Below are 17,923 nucleotides of genomic sequence, written 5' to 3'. Positions count from 1 at the left end.
AGCTTCAAACTGGACAACCACACAAGATTCTCTATGCACCGCAGCCTCAACTTCACTGAACACCTTTGCATGTTACCTTTTTATATAAATACTTGCTTACTGTTTACTTGTCTCTTAACGTTCTATTAAATACTTTTATTTTTTCAACAGGACCTTGTTCCCACTGCAGTTCCAGATATTCCTCATCGGTCATTTCTAAATAGTGATTTATTTACACCGTTGACATTATCTTGGTTATTATCAGCACAGGCTATCGATAAATGTAACCTCCCAGTCGTTTTAAGCGGTCTGAAATACTTGATAACTTCCTGGAAAATTCTAACAAAAATCTTTATGCATACTTAAAAGTAAACAATTTCATCCTTACTGAATACAATTCTACTCAAACCTTACAAGCATTCAATGAAAACGAGGCTTCCCCTATTTGGTCAAGCCGTATTTATGATATATATGAAGTATAAACCAAAGGAGGGTATCTTTTCTGATCTACAAGCCGAATTAATTGCATTAGCTGTTAATTTACAATAATTGTCTGATGTAAAGTAAGAGAATGACTACTGAGAATCTTTCAGTGTATTGGTGCATGTTATTTATATTAAATAAATGATCATCAAACACTACTTACGAAATGATTCCATCCGGAATTATATATTCATATTGGGGTTATTAGCAAATTAATCACGCATTCCGCATATTATATCTTTTAGATACCTCGTGTCAGTTACTATTTATGAATGACATGTAACGGTATTTGACCAAGTTAATTAACGAAAAATTTAAATTCGAAAGTACCAGAATGATACCGACTATGAAACCATACTCCTAAAAGATGTCAGATGTTACAAAGCCCAAAACCTTGATAAAAAAGCCAATAATAAAGATGAAAAGAACAGTCCGAAAACATTTAATGAGTTATTTTTACTGAAACACTTTAGTTTCGACTAAAAACATACATTTTGATTATAACATATTTTATTACAATAAAACCATTTCGAAATAGAAATTAAAAATAAAAGCTACGTTTTTATGTTGAGTCTTAAAATTAAACAGGAATTTATGCAAGTGTAAATGAAAAGGGACTTTTCCTTGGTATATCACCTGAAAGACTTAGAAAAAGTTTCCCTAAACAGAAAGTAGCAGTCGAAAATAAACTGTTTTCGTAAAAATAATCAAATAGCATAACTGATAACAACATCCTATTTTCAAAATGTCTGTCTAATCAACTCCTTTGAATGTGATTTATGCCAATATTTCTTGATTGCATGCTTTTCAAATTCTGTCTAAAAATTTCTCAATTTCATCTGATTCTGTTTCTTGCTCAACAAATGTTTGACAATAAACATACAACAAATACGATGTTGCTTAGTGGTAAATTGCTAACGGCATTATATTTTAATGACAAGTAAATTTTCACGAATTTGTCTCTTTAATCGTATTTCATGCTATTATTTATTAATTTCTCTTTCAGGTTCCGTGAGTCCTGATTCTCTTCGAGACAAACTCAAGAGAGCCATGAAACTTAAAGACAAACAAGGTTTGGAAAAAGCCATCGAAGAATGTGTCGCCTCTGGACATCCTGAACTTTTGGCTGACGTCCAACAAGCAAGGGACACACTTGATTCAATCGGAGGTGGACGTAAAGGTGAACTTATAATGTGAAACTTCAAAAGTTGAACTCAAATACATTTTCAGCTGACATAGCAAACTTTGCTTTCTGTGACGTGTATTTCCATTGTCATTGTTGTACCATGTAACTTTATCCTAAAATAACTTACTTCAATACAATTTATTTAAAAAATAATAAAATGATGTAGTATCGCCCTAATGACTGGTATCATGGGTATATTTTTCAATTATGGTCGAAAAAAAAATCAGTAAAGGGGAATAACTAATATTTAATTGATAAATTTAAAGATTTTTTTCTCTTACAAGTAAAAATTTCTGTATTATTTGTGTAAATTTACAAAACCAAACAAAAACTAACAAAATGTTTGCACTTCATCTGAACAGTATATTTATTTATGGTGATCATGGAATTTTAACGAATAAAGGTGCTGTTAATAAATTAATAGTTATACTATTTATTTACCCCAGTCTTGTATGGTATTTTACTTAATTCATTTTCCATTTTAGCCTCTAAACCTACTGATGTTCTTCGTGACCAACTGAAAGCAGCTATGAAAAGTAAGCACCCTGCAAGTTTAGAGAGAGCCATTGCTGAAGCGGAAGCCTCCAAGGATCCTCAGCTTATGGCAGAGGTTCAAAGTGCCAAAAAAATGCTGGATGCTGTATGGCCAGCTCGTGCCGGTGAGACTTTGTTATTCAACTATTAAAAATACTTTTAATATTACCATAAGAGTTTATACGTACTTCATCAAAAGGCAGCTAGAGTTTATTGAACAAAGAGCTACCAATATCATAACAATATTTTAGCTGGTTCATGTAAACATCGTTAATATTTTAATAAAATAAAATAAAATAATAATAATAATAATAATAATAATAATAATAATAATAATAATGGAACCAGATCCGGTTGCATCACAAAACGTAATCATAAAGTGTCAAAGAAGATGGAAAGACTAAAAAAGGGAGACCACTAAATACAATTTTACTGAAAGGCTGCACAGAGTACTGGAATAGTGAGGAAGTTATTACCACTTAGTTTCAGAGTAGATCAACTATTATTGTTAGCGATAACTCAATGGTAAACGACTGGTGCAATGACGCAAAATATATGTGTACGAAAATATAACAGGAAAAAATAGCCAGGTGGAGCTTATCATTTTGAATTTTAAACTTTTATTTCATTAAATCGCTTTAATTACTACTACTACTACTAATAATAATAATGCTAACTACTACTACTACTAATAATAATAACTCCCTTAAAATATCATCAGTCGTGGCTACTAGCACATGGAATAGTCATGGAGGATCAAGGAGGATATGGATGGGAAACACTGTCAAGATCTTCACTGGATGGAGACTTTGATAAGGTTAGTTACTACCTAAATTCCAGTGAAAACCAATGGTCGTTGCTAGCGAGAAATAAATGGTAAACAGCTTTTGCGATAACGCAAAATCATTTGCAATGGTTATCCAAAGTGGTGGAGAGTACTGAAAATGTGGGTAGATTGTTATCACCAAGACTCGAAGGAATATCACTGGTTATCATCTGTGAATAATCTATGTGTGAGAACTACTACTACTACTACTACTACTACTACTACTACTACTACTACTACTATTACTACTACTACTACTACTACTAATAATAATAATAATAATGATAATAATAAAAGATATAACCTGCTTTAAATTATAAAAAAAATAAGATAACACTCTCTAGGCAAAAATGATTGTAAAGAATAGTCTACATACAAAAGAAACGATAATAAACGGGATGAAAAAAGAACGTGTAATATATACATTGAAATCAGTAAATTTGGCAAAACAAAGATACGTAACACTATCTTCCCCCCCTCTCTCTCTCTCTCTCTCTCTCTCTCTCTCTCGTTTTGCTCGCAGCTTGTTTTTGGCTGTTCCATCATCAATTTTTATCACGAATCTAACCTTTTAACACGTTACCGATCATGTCAGTTTTCATTTGTATGTATATTTATTATTCCTCCAACATGAAAACATACCAAAATTCATAAATTATGTGTAATTCATGGTCATCGTCGGTATCATATCATATGAATCTGAAAGTTCTATTATTGGCATTGGTTTTCCCGATATTTTTCTAGTCAAAATTCTTTCTAGAAAGACATTGGCGATTAAGGGAGGAACCATGTGAAGGTTGCCAACATCCTAAGTGAAATTATTTTTGTGGAACGAACTGGGTTCGAAGTTGGGACACTCATGTGGTCAGTCCGTGTCGTCAACCGCTAGACCACTGTCGTCTCTCGTAATTCATGGTAGGATTCTTTCTAATTAAAACTTGAAGTGTCTATGTATTTCATAAATCCATAAAATTACAAAATAAATTCTATTTATTACATTCAAAATGTTAGCTTAATAATAAACTTAGCTGATGCCATTTAGTTTTCTTATAAATGGAAAAAATACACAACAGGTGTTTCATTATTCGTGTATTAATTTGATATTTAAACGTAATAAACACACATTTAAATTTTAAAAACAATGATAAAGATATATATTATAACAGTGATTTAAAAAGCAGTCTTTTATTAATTGTGAGATTTACTGGAATCAATCTAGCAAATATTTAATAAATAATATTTTATCAAACAAGAAGCAATAAAATAGATAAAAAATATAATATACCCCATCGTTTTGTCTTTATTTTAATATTTATTTATTTTATATTTCAGGAACCCCAGAAGAAGTAAGGAATCTGCGTGCCAGTAAGTAGTCATGTTATCACCTCTCTTTATATCAACTTGTCATATGGCTAGCATAGACTGACACAAGGCCAAAACTATGAGGTTCATTTACAGGATTTATGTCTCTATTTTTGTTTAGCATATTTATTCCGTCAGGTTCATCATCGAAATTATTATGCTTCATAGCAAATTTTCAAAATCATAATATCTCGCTACTCAACGCCCTACATAGTCATCGGTAGACATGGTCCCAATTAGTAATCTCTTATGTTCAAGTGGCAACATGACTTCTTTCAAATAAATCAGAGTATTATAAAATTGCTGTATTTTTTTTTGGTTGGTTGTATTTATTCATTTGCTGCTATCGAAACTAAAAGCGCGTGAATAAACTAGTTCCTAATGATTCATGGCTTTGAAAATTTGCTATGAAACATAATAATTGCGATGATGAACCTGACGGAATAAATATGCTACACAAAAATAGAGACTTTGTAGTGATATAGAGTACTCTCAGATGCGAGTAATTTTCTGATACAGTAGAAGGAACCTACATTCTTTGCAGCAAACTTGGCAATGTCCTTAATGTATGTGTCATGTTGTCTGTGAGTGTTTAACCAAGGAGTTTGAAAGATGAGTTCTCAGATAGGATCTTATTAGTCATACCAAACAGTAGTTAAGAATGTTTTAAAGTTCGTTTAAATAGGTTCTAATACGCACTAAAACTAGAACTTATCTTATGTGTCAACAAGTCTCTTTATACAATATAATCCGGGACTAACTATGCATCACAGTTCACTCAATATGATATCAAAGTCTATCCAACGAATAATTTTACATTTATAAGCACTATGATGTATATTTAATCATAAATTATTTCTGATGTATTATATTTTGCTGACATTTATATGCAAATAAAAATGTAATCCTATTGTGGAGCAGTAAGGGCCTGGGAGAAAGAAGCAACTCGACATTTAGTAGAAACCACACATATTGAACAGAAGAGAAAATATCACAAATACAGAGTGTGGTTATACGTTAGTCAGACTGCCAAGTGTGCATAACGCTGGGAGGCATATTCTACTGGATTTTATAGCAAGCGGAATAGATCACTGTTATCCAAAAGGTGAGCACCACAACAAATCTGTATTATATCTTATTTTTCTTTCAGAACTCGAGAGTGCCATGAGACGCGATGACACAGCCGAGATGCAGAGAATAATGATGGAGATTGAACAAAAGAATCTGTCTGATTATCTCACCGTTGAAGTGGGTGATGCTCGTAATATGCTCCGTGGTCAACAGGGTCGTGGCCAACAGGATCCTGAAGGGCTTATCACCCGCACCGACACCAGTGCTGAGTCTGCATTCGCTTCAAGATTCGGACAATATACCCAATATGGAACAATGTCACATGACCTTCTTATTGCAGCTCTTGTTGTAATTGGCGAATCCGAGAGACGTCTTGGGGTAAGAGACACATCTTTTATTACTCTCCCTTCTTAATATTATCCTTAAATTGAAATATTGAATACTTTGACATCACCTATGAATACGACTTCTGCTCGTTTGAACATTTTGGATTGCCTGATGTCTCCGTTCGAATTTGGCGTTTATAAATTGTTAATTTCCTTCATTCTCGTGGCAATTGTTTGATGGCCAGGTGGTAGTAAAGACTTAGTAAATGGAGTAAAATGCGGCTTCGTGTCTGCGTTTGAATCTCCTGACCGGCAGGAATTGTCACTTCCTATACTAACGATTGTATAAGCATGAAATAGTAGTGTCTGTAGGTATAAAGAATATCATATATATATATATACACTTGTGCCCGATATTATTCATACCCCTCAGATCTTTGAGATTTCTATAAGAATATTGCTCAAACCAGAAGGTAGACAATATTAAAGGGATTTCAAACAATAAATCAAGCATAAGCATTAAATTTAAACTCAACAAATAAATAAATTATGCAAGTTTGAAACATTATACAAAGAAAAACAATAATGGCACTAGTTCAAAATTATTCATACCTCTCTTACTAATAGTCAATAGCATGCCCTTTATTCTTAATAACTGCCTGTAACCGTTTTGGATATTTATCAACAAGGTTTTTACAAGCATCAACACTGATTTTTGACCATTCTTCAATGCAGTAGTTCTCCAAATCCCTCAAATTTCTAGGTTTCCGCTTTTTAACCTCAGTTTTCAATATGTGCCAGAGGTTTTCGATAGGGTTCAGGTCGGGACTCTGGCTAGGCCATTCCAAAACATTAATTTGATTATCCTCAAACCATTTCTTGACTATTTTGGCAGTATGTTTTGGATTATTATCCTGTTGAAGGACCCAGTTTGGTCCTAAATGGAGCTTCTCCGCATCCTGTCTAATGTTTTTCTGGAGTATCTCCAAATATTGCTCCTTCTTCATGGTTCCATCTATCTTGACCAAACTACCTGGACCACTAGCCGAAAAGGAGCCCCAAAACATTAGGCTACCACCACCATGTTTCACCGTGGGTATGGTGTTCTTTGGGTTGTAAGCTTCTCCTTTCTTCCTCCAAATGTAAGAAGCATCCATATGGCCAAACAATTCAATTTTTGTTTCGTCAGTCCACAAAATACTTGAGAAAACGGACTCTGGAGAATTCACATGGGTCCTAGCAAACTTTAGACGTGCTGCAAGGTATTTTCCGGTGTGCAATGGAGTCCTTCTTGGTCTTCTTCCTTTCAGACCATTTTCATGCAGAGTCCTTTGCAATGTTTGCCTTGATATTTTTATGCCAGAAGACTCCAGATTTTCTAAAATGTCCTTAGTAGTGGTGGTTGGATTTACATTAACACTTCTTACAATATTCCGGGTGGCTCTAGCAGACAGTTTCCTTTTCCTTCCTCTACCAATCAAGTTGTTTTTTGTGTGGTGGCTCTGGAATATTTTGATGATGCTCTGTACTGTTGCTGTAGGGACCTCAAATTTCTTGGAAATTGACTTGTAACCTAAACCATCCTTATGTGAATTCACAATTTTAGTCCTAAGATCATTACTAAGCTCTTTTTTCTTCCCCATTCTAATAATTTTTATTCTTTTATTGGTTTTCAGTTGATATCATTTTAATTTCTGAAAAAATGCAAAAAACGCAATGAAATTAATCAAAGGTTGTATAAAAGCATTCAAAATAAGAATAACACGGGAAACAAACAGTCAGAAACTCGATTAATACTGAAAAAATAAGGGGGTATGATTATTTTTGAACATTGCAGATTTTATAAATAGCTGTATATTTCTTTTATTACAAGTATCCCGAGATTTTAAAATGACGAAAATGATCAGAAGAGGTTTATTAAGAATATGTATCAATATGGACGTAAACAATAAATTCTTACAAAGTTACACCTAATAAACTCAATTTTCAAGGGGGGGGTATGAATAATATCGGGCACAAGTGTATATATATATATATATATATATATATATATATATATATATATATATATATATATATATATATAAGACCACGTACGGCATAATCACGTTGACACACTGGTTCCCATTAGATCACCGAAGTTAATCAACGTTGAATCTGGTCTGTGCTAAATGGGTGACCATCTGGGGCTTCCAGGTGCTGTATGTCCTCTCCGCTTATCTCGGCATTGTTTCCAGTTGTCCTGGACTTCTCATTGCCACTGAACTCAAGCAACGCCGATTCAGGAGAAGTGTTGTTGAGGATTGTGCAACTCTTGCCTCACAATTACATGTACATCTGTCCCGACACGGCTATCCTTTGTCTTTCAAGACTAAACCGAGGCATCGACAGTAGACTACAGGTTTTTACATTAGAGTTTCCTTTTTCTAGATGCATGTCTTCACGAAGACTGGGGGTGCATCTCTTCCAGTGAATTAATGCATCTCCAGATACCAACCTGGAAATTTCTATGACTCAGCGCAGTACATGTAGCGCCTTGCCTTCCCAAATGGTCACCCATCTGATACTGGCCAGGCTCAGTGTTGCTTAACTTCGGTGATCTGGTGAGAACCAGTGTGTCAACGTGATTTGTCATGTGGCAGTCATCCGCACCGACAAAGGTTAGCAGTAATACCAAAAGAGTGGTTGGTTGTACACAAAGCCTTCACCACTATAAACCAATCATCTGTGTGGATTTCGGAGCAACTTAGTTGTTGCTATTCTGACATAGCTACAGTTGATATAACCTCCATCCTTTTTTAAGTGTGTGTTGTCGAATACGGAGATATGTACGGAATTCGGAATGCTGCTATATCTTTTTTTATCTGAGAGATAGCTTATTCTTGTTCCATCAACCATGACCGGGCAGAAGTCGGAAGAGATTCTTAACTGGCTTATTAATATTGTCTGTAGCAAGAATTTATCCTCCAGCATGCAATAGATTAACTTAAAATTGATTATTGTTTACCACCTGCATCCTTTGCAACTCATTGTACAATTCTTCCCAAACTTCGGAATTACCTAGACAGTATTATATTTGTTTTTATTTAATTGTTTTGTGTGCTTATTATTTTAGTAGAAAAAAAGGAAAGAAAAACTACAATGTGAAAATATTTCCATTTTTCTTTTACAGAACTGGAAGAGTTTCCAACATTTCTTTGAAATGTCCCAGGCTGATGGGTCCACTCGACGTGTACTCGGCTTGGACCTTGAACACATCTACCAAGATTTGTCTGCTAGGGCCGACGAGATCTTAAACCGCCACTCCACTGACGAAGTTCACTTGCTGAACCGTAGTGGAATGATGTCTTATTCATGGGTAAGTATATTTTCGGTAAATTAGTTGCTTATTCTGATTCAAAGCAAAAACTTTTCACATGTGGATTTAAATTTAAAGAGGAGAAAAGACTTGAATTGTTATCGATTTTATATACCTTTTACATGGCACCTCCAAAGAAGGCACACTGCCACTTGAACGTATGTTGCTACTATATGGGGCCTATGTCTACACTGGCATTATGTAGGAGGTTGAGCAGCAAGATTTCTGTTCGATGACAAAGTTTTGCACGTTAGTACATTCAGGGAAGCAAGAAGTAGGATGGGAATTCCAAAGTCTAGCAACTGAAACTATAAGAGTAGAAAGCTTTCCAACATCTAGAGATTTCTTGAATGAAGGGATAGGGTTTTCCTATTTATCGGGTTAGTCTGTGATATTTATGTTGAGGGGCTACAAGTGCTCCGAGTTTATGAAAGCTCATTCTATTAAAGTACTTGCAAAACAGAATCACGGATGTAATATTACGTCCATGCATAAAGCCATTTGATGTAAGAAGCTAAAAATTGTACTTCAATGTCAAAAAGGAGTCAACCATACGTGTTATATGATTCTGAGTCAGAACACAGCAATTAATCCTCCATTGTTAGAAACAACGCTCATAAAACAAAATAAGAGAAACTAGAGTTACGAGGCTGCCGATAGTAAAGTCATTGCTCACTTTCTACTCTCCAAACAATCAAGCGTGTTTTATTTCTTCTGGCCATGTGCGTATCTGTGTCAGGTACGTTTTATTTCTATCATGTGATATTTCCGGTACATCCGACTTGGATATTTGACACGATATTTTTGTCATAAGAGCTGTAAAAAATATTTTTAAGTCAGTATAGTTTCATGACATGCCACCAAATCTACATAAAACATTATTTCCTTGATATGACTTCCTTCAAATATTACTCATTTGTCTTTGCAGAGCCGTCTGATGAACCAGGAGATGGTTTCCCATTTTAGCAGCTTCAACAGCAGCAACGGACGCGCTGGTAGCAGCAGCAGCAGCAGCAGCAGCTCCTACACTGAAGGCGCAGCTCATATGTCACAAACTACCAGCAGAACCGAATACCAGACCCACAGTGGCAGCCGCGTTCAAACCAGTACTGCCATGGGGCCGACCACTACCAGTAGTAGCTACCAATTTTCCCAAGGATCTCGCCGTGATGGCCCGACTGGTGGGAGTGGTGGTGGCTTTACCAGTTACACCACTTCTAGCAAGTACACCAGCGGACCACGAAGGTTCTAGACGTCGAGGACACGAAAAACGGAAACGATATCGACACTCTCAACCGGATGAAAGAAGATAAAAGAAACAAACAAAAAAAAACACGGAATCAACTAAACACGGAATAAACGATAAAACACGACGACTCTGGGCGATTCTAACGACTTTATAAACGGAAAATTAACCCAACGAAAACTAACCTAACAAAAACTAACCGCAACGAAAACCTACGGAATACGAGACAACGACGACTAACATTTTTTTTCCGATTACTCTCTTCAAATTAAAATATTCTTTACGTCTAAACTAAACATATAACCTTCTGTTCGCTTAAACCTCCGCCATATATAAGAAAGGTATTTTCTTTTAATCAGGGAAAGACAATATATACATTTATACATACAAACATATGCATACCACTTACATTAAAATAATGATCCAAATATTATTATTACTCTTTTACTGAGTTGATCGATTATATTATCGATTTATTGTGAATGATTATTACTATATAAAAAAAAAAGTTGGTGTCACTTTTTTTCCCAAACGACGGCTACTTAACATCTTCAGAAGACGTTAATCAAAATTTTTGCTATTTCACTAAAATCGAAAAAAAAAAGAAATACTGAATTGACAGAGAAGGTGTTGAGGGCTTTTCTTTTCTTCGTAGTTATATACTTCTTCAGATTTAACCAGAAAATAAAAATATCAAGGATGAAAAGGACGTTAAAGATTTGAGCACAGTTGAAAAGTAGAATAAACTTAATAACTTATTCCGATATCAAAATTGTGTTTATATATATTTAACAGACGAACATTCATTTCCGTAAAAAAGTAATAAGAGCCATTCAAGTTGTTCGGATTTCGTTCAAAAACAAATTCAATTAACATTTATTATAAACAATCATTCATTGCACCTATTCGTACACGTTTAGCATATTTAACCGAATTTAAAATACTAACTTTGCACACAATCTTTGCAGTAAAATATTTATCAAGCTCATCTGGTTTTGAAAAAGACCACTATAACTGCAAAACCTATGGTAAACTAACAAATGAGTTAGGTCAAATATTGTAGTTTGAGCTGGATAATTACAATAGCATCACGATTAAACTTACATCAAATTAAATTTTATAATAATTTTACATAGATTCTTATACTCTATTTAGTTATCCCTACTCATGCGTTCATAGCTATATTTTGTCAGTATGGCAGGAATTTTCGGCATCTTAAAATTATACATTTTGAATTTGTTCAAACGAATTCTAAATACACCGGAAGTAGGGAGTTCGTTTCCGGAGAATCGCGAAATGTCCAATAAATCTACGGATTCTCCTCCCTCCTACGTCAACAGTTTTCTTCTCTGTCATACTAATAAAATGAAGACATAAGCGACTTAAAAATCAATCCAAACAGAAAAAAAAAATGAAAGAGCCTTCCAATCGATTCATTATTGGCTGTTAACTTGCTGGTCTTTGCGTTTTCGATTATTTCTGTAATTTCGCCGTGCGAGAAATATCGATCGTCATTCTTCTTAACGCATCAAAGAAATCGTTTTAAGCAACAAATAAACAATATTTTATGAAAGATTAATCTTAAACCGAGGGGATGGGAAAGAAAGATTTAATCTAGAATTACAAAATCAATCAATCAAGGCGAATGGTACGATTTAGTTTTCTGGTCAAATATGGAGCAGAATAAAAAAAGGATAAAAGAGGGATACCAAAAAAGTGGCCACCAAATTTTTTTTATATTGTTTTCTATGTAACAAAAAACAGTTTTAAAAATTAACAAAAAAAAAAAATGATAATCCAAAATTTTACTAACTGCTTTCGAATTGTATCTTCCATTTTATCATTAGAATTACATAAAACGCTTGCAAATTAATACTTGTTGATTTTCTGGTTAAAAAAATCTTTTTGAAAGATTAAATGTTACAATCTTTCCATTTTTAAATTTTTTATAATCTGGCTTCAAGGCAGATAAAACACAGCTTATAACTTGGTGATTATTTGAAGGGATTTTGAATTTTCTAAAAAAATATATTCTAATTTCCAATTTGTGATTTGAACATTTGAAACTCGAAATCGAAACCTTTTTCGGGCTTGTCGGGCGGACAACGACCAAAAAACGGTTTTTTGGTTTCAGTTTATAAAATCCTTTTGGATGGGACTTGTTTTCTTTTCTTTACATTGTTTTAATTGAAAAGACTGATTTCTTTAAAACAATTATTACATATTCGATTGCATATTTTTTATGAATTAAAAAAAAAACAATACATATGTTTGACTTTTTCTTTTCCCCGGCTGCTACCGATTTTTAATATGGCGGAGGATGCATTTTTGGTTGAAGAAAATGGCGGATGTCACCAAAAACTAACGACGATGCCAAAAGCGAAAGATTTTACTGTCGAATAGATTGGTTTTCTCTTAATTGTGAAAGTGCCTCTCTCTAATAAAGTTGTTTTCTATTCTTGTAAAGAAAAATTTGTTTGTTTTTCTTTGTCTTTTTAATTTATTATATAAAACATTAATAACTTTCATATTGTAACATTTTATAATTATCATATCACAGTTGCTTATATATTTCGTTTTATGATACTCACCTAATTGCTTATAGATCCGTCTCATATATATGTATTTATTTGTATGTGTATTTATTTGTATATATATCTATATTTCTATTTTTATATTTATATATATATTTATATAGATATATATTTATATATATATTTATATATATTTATAGGTTTATATATATTTATATATATTTTTATTTATAAATATATATTTATATATATTTATATATATATCTATATATATTTATATATATCTATATATATTTATATATATCTATATATATATTTATATATATCTATATATATATTTATATATATCTATATATATATTTATATATATCTATATATATATTTATATATATCTATATATATATTTATATATATCTATATATATATTTATATATATCTATATATATATTTATATATATCTATATATATATATTTATATATATCTATATATATATATTTATATATATATCTATATATATATTTATATATATCTATATATATATATTTATATATATCTATATATATATTTATATATATATATATATATTTATATATATCTATATATATATTTATATATATCTATATATATATCTATATATATATATTTATATATTTATATATATATATTTATATATTTATATATATATATTTATATATATATTTATATATTTATATATATATTGATATATATATATTTATATATTGATATTTATATATTTATATATATATATTCATATATTTATGTATATATATTTATATATTTATATATATATATTTATATATATATATATTTATATATTTATATATATATATTTATATATTTATATATATATATTTATATATTTATATATATATATTTATATATATCTATATATATTTATATATATCTATATATATTTATATATATCTATATATATATTTATATATATCTATATATATTTATATATATCTATATATATATTTATATATATCTATATATATATTTATATATATCTATATATATATTTATATATATCTATATATATTTATATATTTATATATATCTATATATATATTTATATATATCTATATATATTTATATATATATCTCTATATATATTTATATATCTATATATATATTTATATATATATATTTATATATATCTATATATATATTTATATATATCTATATATATATTAATATATATCTATATATATATTTTTATATATATATCTATATATTTATATATATCTATATATATATTTATATATATCTATATATATATATTTATATATATTTATATATATATTTATATATATATCTATATATATTTATATATCTATATATATATATTTATATATATCTATATATATATTTATATATATTTATATATATCTATATATATATTTATATATATTTATAGATATCTATATATATATATATTTATATTTATATATATATATTTATATTTATATATATATTTATATATTTATATATATATTTATTTATATATATATTTATATATATATATATTTATATATATATTTATATATATATACTTATATTTATATATATATTTATATATATATACTTATATTTATATATATATTTATATATATATATTTATTTATATATATATTTATATATATATATATATTTATATATATATATATATTTATATATATATATTTATATATATGCAAACCTTGTTAAAATAATAGAGCTTCTTTTTAATGATGCTTGTATTTTTATTTTTTCGGTTTTTCTCATGATCTTTCTTGCATAAAAAATTTAAAAATGTACTTATGCAGTATAAGAACCGTGCTATCGTCATAGTTGTATGGACGATTTATGGAAAATACTGGAAGGTGTTGAAACACTGGGCATCTTTACCCTAATACAAAAAGTATTAAGAAACCATTTGTTTGCTACATTGGTTTATTATATGAAAAAAGTTTAAATATTTACTCGGATTTTAACAAAGAACCCATAAAAATAAAAAAAATCATAAAATTAAAAAAAACAAACTGTTTGTTAGTTTTTCAAAAATAAAAATTTATTCATGAAACTTATCTTACAATGAATGCTTTTTTTCTTTATTTTAAGTTTAATTTTCTAAATTTTCATAAAAATTGTCAAGAATTATGTTTTAATTTTTTAATTAACTTTTATGTAATTTGTTTCCTACGGAGAGAAAAAAATATTTTTTTCATTAAAAAAAATAGGCCAGCGTTTGCGCGAGAAAAATAATTCGTTCTGCACCTTCTGTTTTCTATAAATCACCGAATAATTCCGATAATAACACGGTCCTTATACTGTATAAGTACTAAAACATTAATATAAGTTCTATATTTGTCAGGAAGGTTTTTGATTCTTCGTCGAACCATCATCGAGTGCAAAGCAAAGCAAATGAATAAGAGACCCGGAGAAAAGAAGATAATCTCCAAAATAAGTAGACAATATGATCGTTTGTAGACAATAAGACGCCAGATGAAACGAATTCACGCCATTCAGGAGAGATGGTAACGACTTAAATTCGATGTGCCAGAATTAGCATCACAGAACATAGATAGTATTACGCTAAGAATTTTAAAATATTATGACTGTTTCATAAGAAATATTATAATTTATAGGTTGCTCAGTTTTGACGTTCTCCTAGATACAGCACTTGATATTCTCAAATGATTACGATCTGTCACTGACCAGACTCAACGTTGCTTAAATTCGTGGATCTAACAAGAACCAAGGTATCAACATGATTATGCCGTGTTTCACTATTTTATGTCCTCTTGCGAAGAATAAAATCAAGATATACTAAACCTTATGTCTGGAAACATTTTTTATGAAAATCCATTAGATCTTATGGATTGTAGAAAATATCTAAAATAAAAGGCTTAAGTTTAAGAGTTCTTAAAAAGAAATGAAAATTTATGAAAGCTTGCATAGTGTCTGATAAAATTTGATAACTGTAAAAGAGTAATAAAACATGCAAGAGAGCTATACGCCCAGTCTGTTAAATCCAAAATAACTGATCAGCGGCTTGGTTCCCACCAGTTTTGCCAAATAACAAATAGGATCCTGAAGAGAAGTGTGCATTCTATCCCAACCATTATCAAGTGACCAGAGGTCATCTCGTCAGCATTAGACAAGGCCAGACTATTTGCAAAGAACTTTGCAGCTAATTCTACCCTATGCGACGAAGGCCATCAACTCCCCATATTTCCTCCTATAACACAGAGCACGCTAGGTAACATACAAATATCTGTGCATGAGGTCGACAAGCTAATCAAGAACCTTGATTCCAGTAAAGCAACTGGCCTTGACGGCATCTCAATTATAGTGTTAAAAAAGCTTCAACCAGAACTTGCCTCCATACTTACCAAACTGTTTAAGCGTTGCCTTAAGAAGTGCTTTCCAACTCCCTGGATAACCTCATCAGTATGCCCTGTATTTAAGAATTCAGGTGATAAGTCATCTCCCTCTCAGTACAGACCAATAAGTTTCCTGTGTGTTATGAGTAAGTTGCTGGAATCCATATTAAATAGAGAAATAGTCAACCACCTCAGCAGAAATAACCTTCTTAGTGACACACAATATGGTTTCCGTTCTGCAAGATCTACCGCAGATGTGGTAGCGGTTATATCTCACAGGATTAGTGAATTTCTTGACAAAGGCTTCCTTTCTAGAGCAATTGCTCTTGACATATCAAAGCCCTTCGACAAGGTATTGCATAAGGACCTACTTCACAAGATTTCCAGCTACGGTATAACTGGAAATGTTTTCTCAATCATTAAATCATTTCTCTCCGATAACCTCATAAGAGTAGTGGTAGATGGACAAAAATCGGAGGCCTGCAATATAAATGCTGGAGTCCCTCATGGGTCAATCCTGGGCACAACTCTCTTCCTGATCTACATCAATGACCTCCCTAAACACATACTTAAATCATTCGTTGACATCTATGCTGATGACACGACCATCTACGGCAACACATAAAAGGCTGTAAATGACAAAGTTCTCTCTGATTCTCTCTCCTCTGATCTCGAGCGAGTGGTCCAGTGGGGGAAGACGTGGCTGATTACCTTTAATGCATCCAAAACCAAACTCCTATCCTTACATCATCAACGCTCTGATCCCCATCTAGCATCAATTGGGATGGATGGCTCTCGTCTGGGTGAGGCCCCGTGTTTTGACAAGCTTCTGGGTTTGACCTTTACTCCTGATCTGAAATGGAACACGTACATCAAGTCTGTTGCCAAGGTCGCTGGAAAGATGGTGGGATCCTTCTACCGCTCCAGAAGATATCTCACTACTGATGCAATTCTCTATCTATATAAAAGCCAAGTACGTCCAAGGATGGAATACTGCTGCCATATCTGGGCAGGAATTGCTAAAATCAGCCTATCCTGCCTTGACAGAGTACAAAATAGACTTTGTGGCTTAGTGGGAGATGCCCTTTTCTCTACCCTGCAACCTCTCTCCCACAGAAGAGACGTTGCCAGCCTATCCTTGTTTTATCGTTATTTCTATGGCAGGTGCTCGTCTGAGCTCCAATCTCTGGTCCCCCCTCGCCAATCCTTCATGAAAAACACCCGTCTAGCTGAATCCACTGTGAAAAATTCCATCCACTCTTTATCTGTGCCTAAATCAAAACGTAGATTCCATGAACAAAGCTTCTTTCTTAGAACTGCACGCCTGTGGAACTCTGCTCCGTCTGCCTGCTTCCCACCTGACTACAACTTGGATGTCTTCAAGTCCAACGTTAACAAATTCCTAATGACCGCCCTCTTAAGTAAACACTTCATTAAATCCCCACACCAACGTACTGTACTTGCAATAACCCTTATCCCTGAGTGGCTTCCGGGCCTTGATAAGTGGTGACCACCGTGTAAAAAAGAAAAAAAATTTAATGCAAATCTAAAATATATCTGAAGTTTTAAATGATAGCTTGTGCCCATATTATGCCATCTAAATCCCCTTTAAATACTCAAAAACTGAA

General features: G+C 31.8%; 1 protein-coding gene across 1 annotated transcript in view; it reads left to right on the top strand.

Moving 5' to 3' along the window:
* The window catches only part of LOC145259896 (uncharacterized), a 47,334-nt gene extending 34,491 nt beyond the window's left edge, over positions 1 to 12,843 (top strand). Inside the window, exons 17-22 of the mRNA XM_080117801.1 lie at positions 1,469 to 1,642; positions 2,134 to 2,307; positions 4,341 to 4,373; positions 5,521 to 5,819; positions 8,940 to 9,125; positions 10,054 to 12,843. Of these exons, the coding sequence (XP_079973927.1) occupies positions 1,469 to 1,642; positions 2,134 to 2,307; positions 4,341 to 4,373; positions 5,521 to 5,819; positions 8,940 to 9,125; positions 10,054 to 10,377 (1,190 nt within the window). The 3' untranslated portion in view covers positions 10,378 to 12,843. The remainder of the gene's footprint in view (positions 1 to 1,468; positions 1,643 to 2,133; positions 2,308 to 4,340; positions 4,374 to 5,520; positions 5,820 to 8,939; positions 9,126 to 10,053) is intronic.
* The last annotated feature ends 5,080 nt before the right edge of the window (positions 12,844 to 17,923 follow it).

This window comes from Euprymna scolopes, chromosome 3, assembly GCF_053919585.1.
Source record: "Euprymna scolopes isolate OS-2025 chromosome 3, ASM5391958v1, whole genome shotgun sequence".
In the NCBI taxonomy this organism is placed as follows: Eukaryota; Metazoa; Mollusca; class Cephalopoda; order Sepiida; family Sepiolidae; genus Euprymna; species Euprymna scolopes.
This window is presented reverse-complemented; position numbering and strand designations above follow the sequence as displayed.